The sequence below is a fragment of the Chenopodium album genome, chromosome 16 (assembly GCF_948465745.1).
Source record: "Chenopodium album chromosome 16, dcCheAlbu1.1, whole genome shotgun sequence".
NCBI lineage: Eukaryota > Viridiplantae > Streptophyta > Magnoliopsida > Caryophyllales > Amaranthaceae > Chenopodium > Chenopodium album.
Genome location: NC_137849.1, coordinates 50,445,972 through 50,458,703, shown reverse-complemented (window position 1 = coordinate 50,458,703; position 12,732 = coordinate 50,445,972). Strand labels below are relative to the sequence as shown.

The following is a 12,732-nucleotide window of genomic DNA, read 5'->3' as shown; positions in this document are numbered from 1 at the left end:
ACTTTACAATGACATATCATAAGCAAAATTCCGATTTTAAATGAACGATATATTTTATGCCAAATTATCGGGGAGGAGCCTCACCTCATGAATCACCATTCACAATGGTAAGCTACCTCAAAATAGGAGACACCGAGAGATACTATTGTGGAGAGGGGGCGTGTTTAGCAAAATATAGTTGTTAGCTGTGTAGGTAGTTATTAGCTGTCAACAGATAATTTAAGTATTAGTGTTTGGTAAAGTAGCAGTTGAATAGTTGTTTTATATAAAAATCAATATTATTTTATTAAAAATTATAGATTAAAATTCAAGCGATACTTTAACAAATACCTCTAACTTCAAAAACTAATATTTATAACTTTTAATAAAATTACCTCAACGGCGCCACCACTAAAAGCTACCCCAACAACTACATTACCAACACACTAATGTCTTTTATTAAGTAGTGGTCAAACCAAAGCTAGCGCAGAACGCGCCTATGGGTCTTAAGAGCACTCACAATCAGTGGCGGAGCCAGTATTTGTAAGTCGGGGGGACAAATTTCAGATTTTTTGACAAAACTTTTAATACGAGTATATATTTGAAATTGCATATGAGACATGACTATTATTCTTCTACAGTAAAAGAAGAGTTGTTAAAAGTTCCATTGCATATTAAGAAAATAATCAGCCGAAAAAATCAATTGTTATCGAAAAACCCCAATTTTAAGTTATTATGTAATCCCTAATAATCAATAAATACGATTTATCAAAGTAATAAGCATTAGACAAATTGATTATATATACAAAGGGATTTGGGTTACATTCGGAAAAAAAAACACAACTTTTTTTTACTAATAAATTATTACAATGTATTTTGTAAAAATAATATATAAAACTTAGTTCCAAACAATTTTAAAAATATAGAATGTAGGCACAATCATTGAAGAGATAAAAAAAAAATACCGAGATGTGTATTCATTACAAATAGTTGAATACTCGTAACACGTTAATAATCACTATAAAAAAATTCCAAAAAAAAAAGCATGGATATAGAATAGAACCTTGAGAGCTACTCAGTAGTAGAGAAGCAAGCCTTATTCAAGGCCCACCAACCACTAGACCATAGTGTAACTTTGCGATGTGAGTTGTATATGTAATGTATTTATTCTCATTTATTGCATCAGTTTAAATTAGAGTAAATCAATTTTTTTTTAAAAACAATAAATAAATAAATTGGGGGACCCCTATATTCCAACATGGCTCCGCCACTGTTCACAATGAGTGACTCAAGACCCTCTCCATAATAATCTCGCTATTATTTTGAGGTAGTTTACCATTGTAAAAAGTGATTTATGGGGTGAGACCCTTTCTTCTTCCAAGTCACTAACCGCCTCGACACACGAGTTCAGTGACAAACAAGAAGATGAGAAGTAGCAATTTTTGCATTTTCATTTAATTTTTTGCCCAAAATTTTAATAAAACAATTATTTTAATTGTAATGTACATTGTGAAAATAATATATGTGTGACTCATAATAATGATTGAAGTTAGTGGAGTATAAGGTGGAAAAATTAAAATTTAGCGAGTGAAATTGTGAGCTAATTCACCAATATGAATGCTTTGACTGAGTCACCCGTTGTAAGTGCTCTAATGCAGAGCACATTCTTTAAAATTAAATAATCATAATAGACATGCAATACATTTGACCAATTACAATTTACAAATTTACAACATAGCAATAAAATTAAAAGAGTCCAAATTTACTGCACAATTATCAGTCTTCTTTACCCATTCCAAATCAAGCAAAAAATGAAATTCTACCTTCCTATTACAGTATACCAATGTCAAAAATTATTATTTTTTTTTTAAAAAAAAGAGTTAAATTTACACAAAATTAAGTCCCAATTAAATCCTAAAAAAAAAAAAAAACTTCAAATTAATTCAGAAAAGGTGTTCTGGTATCATCAGGAATGTGTTGATGATGATCAATATCATCATCATCATCGCCACAATCATAAACAGAAATCACAGATCCAACAAGCCCTAATTGATCTTCCAAATACCTCTGCAACAACATCCACCCTAATTCTCTCTCCTCATCATCTTCGTTTACTTCCACTCTCTCTCCTCCTCTTCCTTCCTCACACCGCCGTAATCCGGCGTCATCTCTCCGGCGCCGGCGGCGAAGACGGCGGCAGAGACAGAAATACAGTTGACAGAGACAAATGACGGGAAACGATAGGCAGAGAAGAGGAAGTAAAAGTGGTGAACAAATGGTAAGGAAGATGAATCGGCGACGACAGTTGAGAAAAATCCATGAAAATGGGGATAATATCGAAGATGATGAAGATCGTTGTTGTTGTTGTGGTGGTTGGAAGATTACCGGAAGAGTTTTCAGTGTCATTATTTGATAATCGGGAATTTCTTCTTCATTTTTTTTTAAAAATTTGGTTTTGTTTTCTGGGATGACTTTTCTGGTAGAAGAAGGAAAAGAAATACGGAGTGGAAGGAATAAATAATTAAGATTTGGGAGGTTTCAAAAAAAAATTAAGATTTGGAAGCGGCGGAAGGATGCACATGCACATGGTGTATGAATTTTCGTCATTTTATTATGTGTAAAGGGGAGCATGTGGGTTGGCATGAGTACCACTCTCTTTCTCTTTCTCTTTCTCTTTCTCTTTCTCTACCTTCATGTTCGAGTTGGATTGTTAATTCTTACAGTATTATGGGTTTGGGTATCTGACCTGGATTAGGATTGAGATTTTAGTATGGGTTAATTGGGTTTATTCGGTGTTTGATACTACTTGTGGCCCACTTCTTTTTTAAGAGTTTAATGGGTAGAGTTATGAAAGATGTATATTCCGCATGCATTAGTGGTTGTTTGTTTAGATGTAACAAGTTATTCTCTTTTATAATTTGTTAGAGATGATCAATGTAATATTCCAAAATTTTTCCTATTCAATATGATTAAGATTTTATTCGTCAAATTCATGTTAATCTTTTTTATTGCTAGGTTTTGCTGGAATTTTACCTACTTTGGTCGGAGTCAGTTTTGTACTTTCATTGACTCATTGTTATGACATGCTAATTGGCCTACGCTGGCCATGTCCACGCAATTAATCGTTGACGTCTCATTACCATTTATTGTTACGGTTAGTTGCTCCGTTAACATGCTCTATCAACGTATCATTAATCATTTATGTAATTTCTTAGAGTTCTTCATTGTTTTACCAAATTTCAATTCAGCTCTGCTCAAAATCGTATTATCAAAATTGGGTATTATCTTTTTTTTTAAAACAATTTCTAAATATTTTCTAAAATACAGTTCCCCACTGTGAGAGTTCTTCTATATTCTCAGTTCATTTTCAATTACATCCAATTGGTTTCTTCAAACTTTTTCCCAATTTAATTTCAGCTACCTTCAAACTTGTATCTAAAATTGTTGAAATTACAGAGAATATGCCTTTCCATTAGTTGACCCCTTCCATACTCTTAGTTCAATTTCAATTACGACCCTTAGGGTTCTTCCGAATTTTCCCCAATTTGATTTAAGCTAAGGTCCCCTCAAACTGGTATTATAATTTGTCGATATCAACCTATCAGGTTATTACATCGAATTCAATCACTCTATTGTTTGAGTTCTTCTACATTCTCACTTCATTTTCAAGTTGATCACTTTGGTATTTTGTTTACGATATATAATTGACAAAACAATATCACTCCAAATAAACGATGTTAGCTCTATGCTCACGCTGTAAAGGTTATAAGAAAGCGGTGTTATACAGGTGTTTTAAATACCTGTATACTACAACTTCGTTAAACTGAGTTGGCAAAACAAGATTGACATAAAATAGCAACCAAGTTGATTGATTGGGCACAACTCTTTTTTTTCTTATGAAAAAAGTTGTAAACATTTCATTTCTCAACTAATTGAATCTCTTTTCAAAAAAGTTTTGATAAAATGATTTCAAATAAATTATGTGGAGCTTAAATTGTATTGTAATTACTTAAAACTGTGCATATATTATATGAAAATCTAAGTACAAATGAATACATTGTTTAGTTCTACTAATTTGGAGGTATAAGTTTATAATATATTTGATAAAGGCTATCCAAATTCAAGTATACAATAGTGTTTACCCAAAGTCCAAATCCGAGACTTTTCATTTATCAATAAATCTTGTGTAAGACGGATGTATGTTAATTTAATTGTAAAACAGTCAATCTAAGGGTAACTTCAACTATTTTAATGGTAACTTTAACCCCTTAAAAAATAACCTTTAATTTGTCGTTTGTTCTAGTAGACTATAGCCAGGAAATCTCTCATTGTGACTTTGAATGATTGGAAGGTCTTTGTGATATAGGCCATTGCATTGGGCTGGGCTATATTTCTTACCATTACATAGAAGCCCAAAAAACACTATTTCCTTAAATTATACTCCGTATATTTTTATTTATTTATTTTTTTAAAATTCCAAAGTTCGACGTACTTCGGTACTTAGCACCTCTCCACCATAAATTAGCATTTAGCAACATAGAGCCCTTTAATATTTTTCCAGATTTAATCAAAGATCAACCCAATACTGATCCACAATTATACACCCAAACTATGATACTATTACTGCGTAATCCTACCATGTATATTAATTTTCTCAAAAAATAAAAAAAAATTAATTCATCAAATTTTTTTCTCCAAAGTTGGTTGTTGTTCTTCTCCACAAATCAACTCGTCTTTTAGCAGATCCGACCGTTAGCTGAGGTCACATTCTCTCTCCCCTGCAATCATGCCCTCCTCCACCGTCGGATCTATCTCCCTCCTCATCCTCACCGTTGTTTTATTCTCTTCTTCACCCGTTTTTGCATCCGAGTCCGATCACAAGGTACTTGGGTTTCTGGGTTTTAATTATTTCATCTTTAATGTTGCATTGTTTCGCATTATGGGTTTGATTTGATCTTTTGTTTGATTTTTGTGCTGTTGATTTAGATCTTGTTGATATTAATTTGGTTGGGAAAAATGAGCTGAATTTTGTGATCGTGGGGTTTTTTGGATTGATTTAATTAATTAATGTGAAATTTGTGATGCCCATTATTATAATTAAATCGGGAACAAATTAGTTTGCATTTCCCGATGTATAAATTTCTCGGCAATTTTGTGGGAAATTGAGGAGATTAATTGGAGGCTTGTTAATATGGGGATAATTGAAGCAAAAGAAGGCAATGCTGGACCGCTGGAGTCAAAATAAGTGGATTTCATTAGTAATTTACGATGCTTTCAATTTTTGTTACCATGATCCTATGAATTTTTGGCTGTTATTTCAACAATGTATCAGTATTAGTACAGTTCTCGGCATTGTGGAGCAGTTTAGGTGTACAATCTCATAATTAAGCATAGGTTAGATGATCTCGAGTCATTGCTGTGGCCGTAAACCCCGGCTTGTGATGTTTTGAATTTGAAGTAAATCTGGGGCAATAGGACGGGTTTGGTTTGGAGAAGTTACCATAGTTTCATCGCTAATTGGATATGCTTGAGGTTGTTAGAGGATATGAGCCTGGCAATTAGCAGTGATGTACCCTATCACGCTTGAGGTTGTTAGAGGATACGAGCCTGGCAACTAGCAGTGATGTACCGTAGCCAATTTTAATTGATGGTTTCATTTGACGAAACCATTCAGCCTGAAATTTTTGTGTCTAGCTGTTTCCATTATTTTGGAAGGTTTAGTAGAGGCACTACTTATTTGCGCTAGTTGTTCTTGTAAGTGTCTCAGTCTAGGACTCTTAGGTAAACTGGTTGATTCTGAAACTATTGCTGGAAATAAATCATTGGCATCTTTCTTACTTTGTCCACAATGGACTCTGATTTTAAAATCTTTCCTTTTTGACACTCCCTTCCCCATCTGCGGCTTTATTATCCTCATCTGACTGATGCATCCCCTTCCTTCCTCTCCAATCAAGGTTTTTAGTGTTTATTTATTTTTTTTACTCATATTTTTTTTTATTTTTAATTTATGGTAGAGAACTAGAGATTAATGTGGTTGTGTGAATGACGTACATTGTTTTTATCAGCTTGTAAGCGTGCAGGTGTCTGTTACTTTCTTGATGGATTCCTTGAAGTTAAAACTCATTTTTTTTGTTTCTTATTTTGAATTCATATAGTATGAAGCAGGTGAACATGTAACTCTTTGGGTGAACAAAGTTGGTCCATATAACAATCCTCAAGAAACTTATAACTACTTCAGCCTTCCATTTTGCCGTCCATCTGGGTATTCTGGCCACAGGTGGGGTGGCTTGGGTGAGGTTCTCGGTGGAAATGAACTTATTGATAGCCAAATTGATTTCAAGTTTGGAAGTAAGTCCTGGTTCCCTATTCAGATATTATGTCTGCTATTGGCTGTTCTGTTCATTTTTCTATGGCTGTGTGAATTCTGTGAAATGTACACTAGAATTTGGGTGTGAATTCAGATATTACTTAATGATGTTTTTCTATTTTGATTTGGCAGAAAGTACTGACAAGACAACCATATGTGAACTTGAGCTTGATCCTACCAAGGCCAAACAGTTCAAAGATGCTATTGAAAATTCTTACTGGTTTGAATTCTTTATCGGTATGTGATATATTTATTATACCCTTGAAATCTCCTCAGTCCTCACTTTCTTTCATTTACTAGTGACACTCAGATGTCAAGCAACATTGGAGCAGCTTATGTTTTAAATATGTTTCCCTTGTTTCTCATTGATGCACCAATTGTGGCTTTTGATTACTTGACTGATTTTTTGTTTTCCATCTAACCATCCTGTCTGCTCAACAAACTTCAGATGATTTACCACTATGGGGTATGCACTTGCTCTTCCCTGCCTACTCAGTATTAATGTAAAATTTAATTCTTGTTTCATTTCTCTAACTTTTATTACTGCGGCACAGGTTTTGTGGGAGAATTGCATTTTGATAAAAACACTGAGAATGCTAAACATGTTCTGTATACAAACAAAAACTTCGTCATTAAATATAATGGCAATCAGGTGACTCTACTTACCCTTTGTATCTCATCTTTACGACTTTCCTGTTTAGACTTTATTTTACCATTTATAAATAACTTATGAATATGCTATGCCTATTTTGTAGATCATTCATGTTAATCTCACTCAGGACGGTGCCAAGCCAGTGGAAGAGGGGAAGGTCTATGACATGACATACACTGTCAAATGGATTCCTACAAATGTTACCTTTGCCAAGCGTTTTGATGTATACCTGGATTATCCCTTCTTTGAGCACCAGGTTTGCACACCTAATCTAACTGAAGTTTGATTATGCTTTTTAGTTTTTACTATTAGCTTGCTGAATTGAAAGTCCTGCCTTTGTTGTTTTGGGATTTTTTCTTAGTTTCATGTGGCATGTGGTTGAGGTTCTAAATGTTTAATTTTTTAATACCTTTTGCAACTAGTTAGATGCTCTCTTCGGTTTAAAAGAAGTATCTTGTAATCTTGTGTTCATATTAAGGATAGTGGTCTTATCTACTTAATTTTTTGGCAGATCCATTGGTTCTCCATTTTCAATTCGTTCATGATGGTTATCTTCTTGACTGGGTTGGTATCTATGATATTGATGCGTACTCTTAGAAATGATTATGCGAAGTATGCTAGGGAGGATGATGACTTGGAAACCTTGGTGAGACTCTTTTCTTGTTCATTCTATCATTTGCTGCACTATATTATATATATTAGCTGAAGTTGGATTTTTATGATCAGGAAAGGGATGTTAGTGAAGAGTCTGGTTGGAAACTTGTTCATGGAGACGTTTTCCGTTCTCCTCGCAACTTAGCTCTGCTTTCAGCTGTTGTTGGTAATGGCGCCCAGCTGGCAACTCTGGTTCTCCTTGTCATCAATTTGGCAATTATTGGAATGCTGTATATAGGGTATGTATGAGATACTTGATAATCCGAGTCATCTTAGCTTGAATTATATAATTGCAAGGATCTCTATGTCATCTGTTCTGCACCACTAGATTAATAATTTGAATGACTTACTCTTCTATTTCTTTTACATCAGAAGTGTTGACATTTGTACTCTGTTATTGTGTACAAGACTTTTATATCACTACATCTAGTCACATTACTTTCTAAAATCAGTACTATTATCTTTGTTTCAGGAGGGGAGCCATTGTCACAACATTCATTGTTTGTTATGCCTTGACATCATTTATATCAGGGTATGTGAGTGGTGGAATGTACTCTCGTAATGGTGGTAAGTGATAATTCTCTTGTAACTTAATAAACTATCAACCTACCTATCATTTTCAGTTTTTAATGCTAATTGTTTTAATAAAATGATGATGGAATGTACTCTCTGAATTTTCAGGCAAAAGTTGGATCAAGACGATGATTTTGACAGCTTCCCTATTCCCATTTTTGTGCTTTGGGATTGGGTTCATCTTGAACACTATTGCTATATTCTATGGTTCTCTGGCTGCTATTCCCTTCGGAACTATGGTTGTAGTTTTTGTTATTTGGGCTTTCATCTCCTTCCCCCTTGCACTCCTTGGCACCGTTGTTGGAAGAAACTGGAGTGGATCTCCAAACAATCCATGTCGGGTTAAGACTATTCCTCGACCTATCCCTGAGAAGAAATGGTATCTGACTCCTTCAGTGATATCTCTTATGGGGGGATTGCTTCCGTTTGGGAGCATCTTCATTGAGATGTATTTTGTTTTCACATCCTTTTGGAATTACAAGGTGCTCCATTCTTTTCAATAGTTATTTGTCTTGATAATTGCTCCTGTACTTTTGTCCAGCTGATCATGCTTCTTTTTATTTTACTTTGTTTTTTTATTTATTTATGTTGTTTTACACTTGCAGGTGTACTATGTTTATGGTTTCATGCTCCTTGTATTTCTGATTCTCGTCATTGTGACTGTCTGTGTGACGATTGTGGGAACTTATTTCTTGTTGAATGCTGAAAACTACCACTGGCAATGGACTTCATTCTTTTCTGCTGCGTCTACTGCCATATATGTCTACCTATATGCAGTTTATTACTATCATGTGAAGACCAAGATGACGGGTTTCTTCCAGATCAGCTTTTATTTTGGTTACACTTTGATGTTCTGCCTTGGGCTAGGAATTCTTTGTGGTAAGCATCTTTAAAAAGACTTCTCTGTTGATTAATCCTTGCTCAATTCCTGGAGATCCTCATGTATCGTGGGATTCTACTTGTGAAATACACGAGTTTTGTTTGATAATCATACATTGTTATTCTCATTTATCACATTTTATGCTTCTATAAAGGTTCCTGCCACGGCAGGGCAGGGTCTCTGAGATTGATGGTCATTAAATTCCACTGTAATGCTTCTAGCTTGAATTTGAGGTGTTATGCTATTTTCTTGTGAAATTAATATTTTTTTTTTACTATATTTTATATCAGGGGCTGTAGGATTCCTGGGCTCCAACCTTTTTGTACGAAGGATCTACAAAAACATCAAATGCGACTAATTTATGCAGTATGTCTCAGAAACATGTTTGTATTGTGCCGACTCTAATGCTGTCAAAGGGGATTTCTGTTCATTTGATGAATCCCATAGGTCCCAAATACGAGAAAATTGCTTCATCTAGAATTGTGAGAGAGGTTTTTAGGGTAGATATGGCGAAGCTAAGCTTTGTGAGATTATGTAATTTTTGTCTCAGAAGATGCAATTTTTTCACTGTAATTTTAGCTATACTGGAATGAAATAGATGAAATTTGTCACCCTATTATGTCTTACAGTGGCCTCTCCTTGTCATTCTCTCACTGATGCATAATTTTGAAAGAGCTTGTTGCATTATTTGGAGATTTATGAAGAGGAGCACTTCATTAAACTTGGTTCCCATAGATTTAAAAGAAATTTTAAGCACTATTAATGTAATAAAACTGACAATTTTGTCTTTGGATTCACTAGTTTTCTACTGTAATCTTTAACCCATCCATTAGTTTTAATTTTTTTTTTTTTCCTTTTTTGACAGGATCCAATAGAATTATTTTACCCTTGAGATTGGAGTCTTTCATTCATGTTATGATGCTCCAACATGACTGCTTGTTTGGGTGACATGTAAACTACTCCGAAAGTAAAATTTGCTTAATAGATACATAGCACTTTCTATGATCAAGTGATCAACTTCCCACAAAATGGGTAAAATTGCTTAATTGAGCTCCCGTATGCAAGTCAAGCTTCTCACAAGAAGGGCACACAAAATTAACTCATTAGCTTCTCACAAGAAGGGCACACAAAATTAACTCATTATTATGTAAGTCTCCAAATGCCTCTTTTTTTTTTTTCTATTGAGAATTAAAAGAAGCCAATGAGAATGGATTGCGTTTGCTCATTTTAAAGGTAGATTTATCGCCTTCAATAATATAGCAATATTAGGTTTCAAAAAAAAAAAAAAAATAAAAAAAAAAAATGATATAGCAATATTACATGATAAAGTGCTTTAATGGTTGTCCATAAAGACCCGTTGACAATTTCTAAATAATTGCTAGCTATATACTAACCATTGTAAAGCTATAGCCTCTTGTAGTTAGGCCAAACTACATAGCTTCACTCCACCCAACACACATATATTGATTTGTTTAATAATTTTTTATGTATTTGTTTATTATTATTATTATTATTTATTTATTTATTTATTACAAAATGATGTAGCTTACCATTGTAGAGGTTGTAGCTTAAATTTTATAGTTTAGGGATTAATGATGTGACAACCCAAAGCTAACTTTACATGTAGCTAGCCATTGTGGATGCTCTTATACCTCTTGAATCCATTGCCCAATGTTGCCTTCTTTTGAGCAATCGGTTACTTGATGATACCTTGTGTTGGGACCTCGTGAAGAGGGGCGAATATTCGGTTCGGTCTGGGTATAGAGCCATATTTGGTGATAGCTGGGCGGATGATGCTTCTCCATCGAACTTTGCTGCGGGTTTTTGGAACAAGGTATGGCATGATCAAACTCTCTCTAGAGTGAAATTATTTTTTTGGAGAGCGTGTAAAGAGATTTTTCCAACCATGATGGGCTATAGTAAGAGGTTGCTAGGAAGGGTGAGTACTTGTTCGTTGTGTGGAGTGTAGCGGAGGAGACTGAACTCCACAACTTGAGGGATTGCATAATAGCTCGATTGTTGTGGGATGAGAGTGGTATAAGGGATGAAGTGCAGGGTAGTTATGGAAGCTTTGATGACTTAGCTTCAGCTTTCTTTGAGAGACTTCCTAGGAGCGAGCATGCCTTGTTGATGACGGTGAGCTAGGCTATTTGGACCGCAAGAAACAAGTGGATTTTTAATGATGAACATTGCAATCCGAAACTCTAGCTCTATGGAGTATATAGTCAAGCAGTTGCGCGATGTCAAGGGGAAGGAAGAAATACTTGCGAGTATTGAGCGGGGTGTTAAGCAACGTTGGAAGCCACCAAGGGAGGGATGGGTAGAACTCAATGTGGATGGGGACACTTGCGAGGGGTTGGGGTCCTGTGCTGTTGTCCGAGACAGTAGAGGGAAGCCTTTATTTGCTGTTGTCCGAGACAGTAGAGGGAAGCCTTTATTTGCTGTTGTGAGGATGACAGAGGATCATTGGATGCCGAATGTAGCTGAGGCTAAGGCTGTTTTCTTGGGGATAAAAGCTGCAGTGGAAGCGGGGTTCACAAGAGTGGTGGTGGAGAGCGATTGCCTTGGTGTTGTTAACGCAATTTCATCACAAGAGCGTGGGAGGAGTAGTTTTCATTTAGTATTGGATGATATTTATCATGTTAGTAGAGTTGAAGGGCTGCTGGCAAGCCTGGTGGTGGAGATCCCAGGCTTGCCGGCAATCCTTCAACTCTCCGGCATCCCCACCCCAAACCACCAGAATCCTTCCCTCACCACTACCCAGCCATCAAAATCGCCCCCACGCCCGAAAACCACCCCTTCCTTTTCCCCAACTTGGAAAAAGTCGTTATCAACCGTCGGATAAGTCGCCATAGGAACAACGGCAAGATGGGTAGTTGTATCATGTTGTTCTCCTTGTGTTTTTATGGAGTGTTTAATCTAGGCCATTTATAAATTACCGGCATCGATCTACCGTCTGATTTGGCGGAAGAAACGGTTTGGGGAGAAAGGTGGTTTTTGAATTTTCGGGGGTTGAAATAGGAATTATGGGTGAATTCCGGGGAATGGGAGCGGGTTAGGTGGCTGGGTCATGGTGACCTATTCCCTCACGTTGGCGCCGGTTTTGGAGGAAAGGGTGTCGGGAAAGGTTGTCGGGAAAAGGTGGAGCCGGCAGTTGGGGAGGGGTCTAGGTTAGGCCGGTGGGAGGAGGGACGCCAGTGTGCCGAACTTTGGTGGTGGTGGACTGGTGGGTTTGTGGTAGGATGGGGTTGGGTGTTCTTCTTTTTTTTTTTTTTTTTTTTTTTTTTTTTTAATTTTCAGCCATTCACGTGGTGACATGAGTCACTTAAACTAAAAAAAAAATAAATAAAATACATTTACCTCTTTAATAGGTTATCGGTCACTTGGTACCATTTTGAGCGAATACACTCCAAAGTTCGGATTATATAAAAATAATTCAAAAGTGAGATTATTTTGAACGAACCGGCGAAAGTTAAAATTTTTTTGTCAATTTTTCCTAACTAGTTGAGCCATCGCGTGCGTGATAGCCCAATAAACACGAATGGAGTGTAGTTAATTTTAATTTATAATAGATGTGTTACTAATTCGATTTATTTGCTTAGGTTGGGTTTTTGGTTTAGTTTAAGA

General features: G+C 35.7%; 1 protein-coding gene across 1 annotated transcript; it reads left to right on the top strand.

Moving 5' to 3' along the window:
* Nucleotides 1–4,466: 4,466 nt before the first annotated feature.
* LOC145586921 (transmembrane 9 superfamily member 1-like) lies at nucleotides 4,467–9,949 on the top strand. The gene is made up of 12 exons (XM_081643894.1): nucleotides 4,467–4,861; nucleotides 6,135–6,327; nucleotides 6,479–6,583; nucleotides 6,795–6,812; nucleotides 6,901–6,998; nucleotides 7,102–7,254; nucleotides 7,510–7,644; nucleotides 7,725–7,891; nucleotides 8,125–8,219; nucleotides 8,334–8,707; nucleotides 8,831–9,104; nucleotides 9,396–9,949. Exons 1-12 carry the CDS (start codon nucleotides 4,766–4,768, stop codon nucleotides 9,461–9,463), a joined length of 1,776 nt encoding a protein of 591 aa, XP_081500020.1. The 5' UTR covers nucleotides 4,467–4,765; the 3' UTR covers nucleotides 9,464–9,949.
* The last annotated feature ends 2,783 nt before the right edge of the window (nucleotides 9,950–12,732 follow it).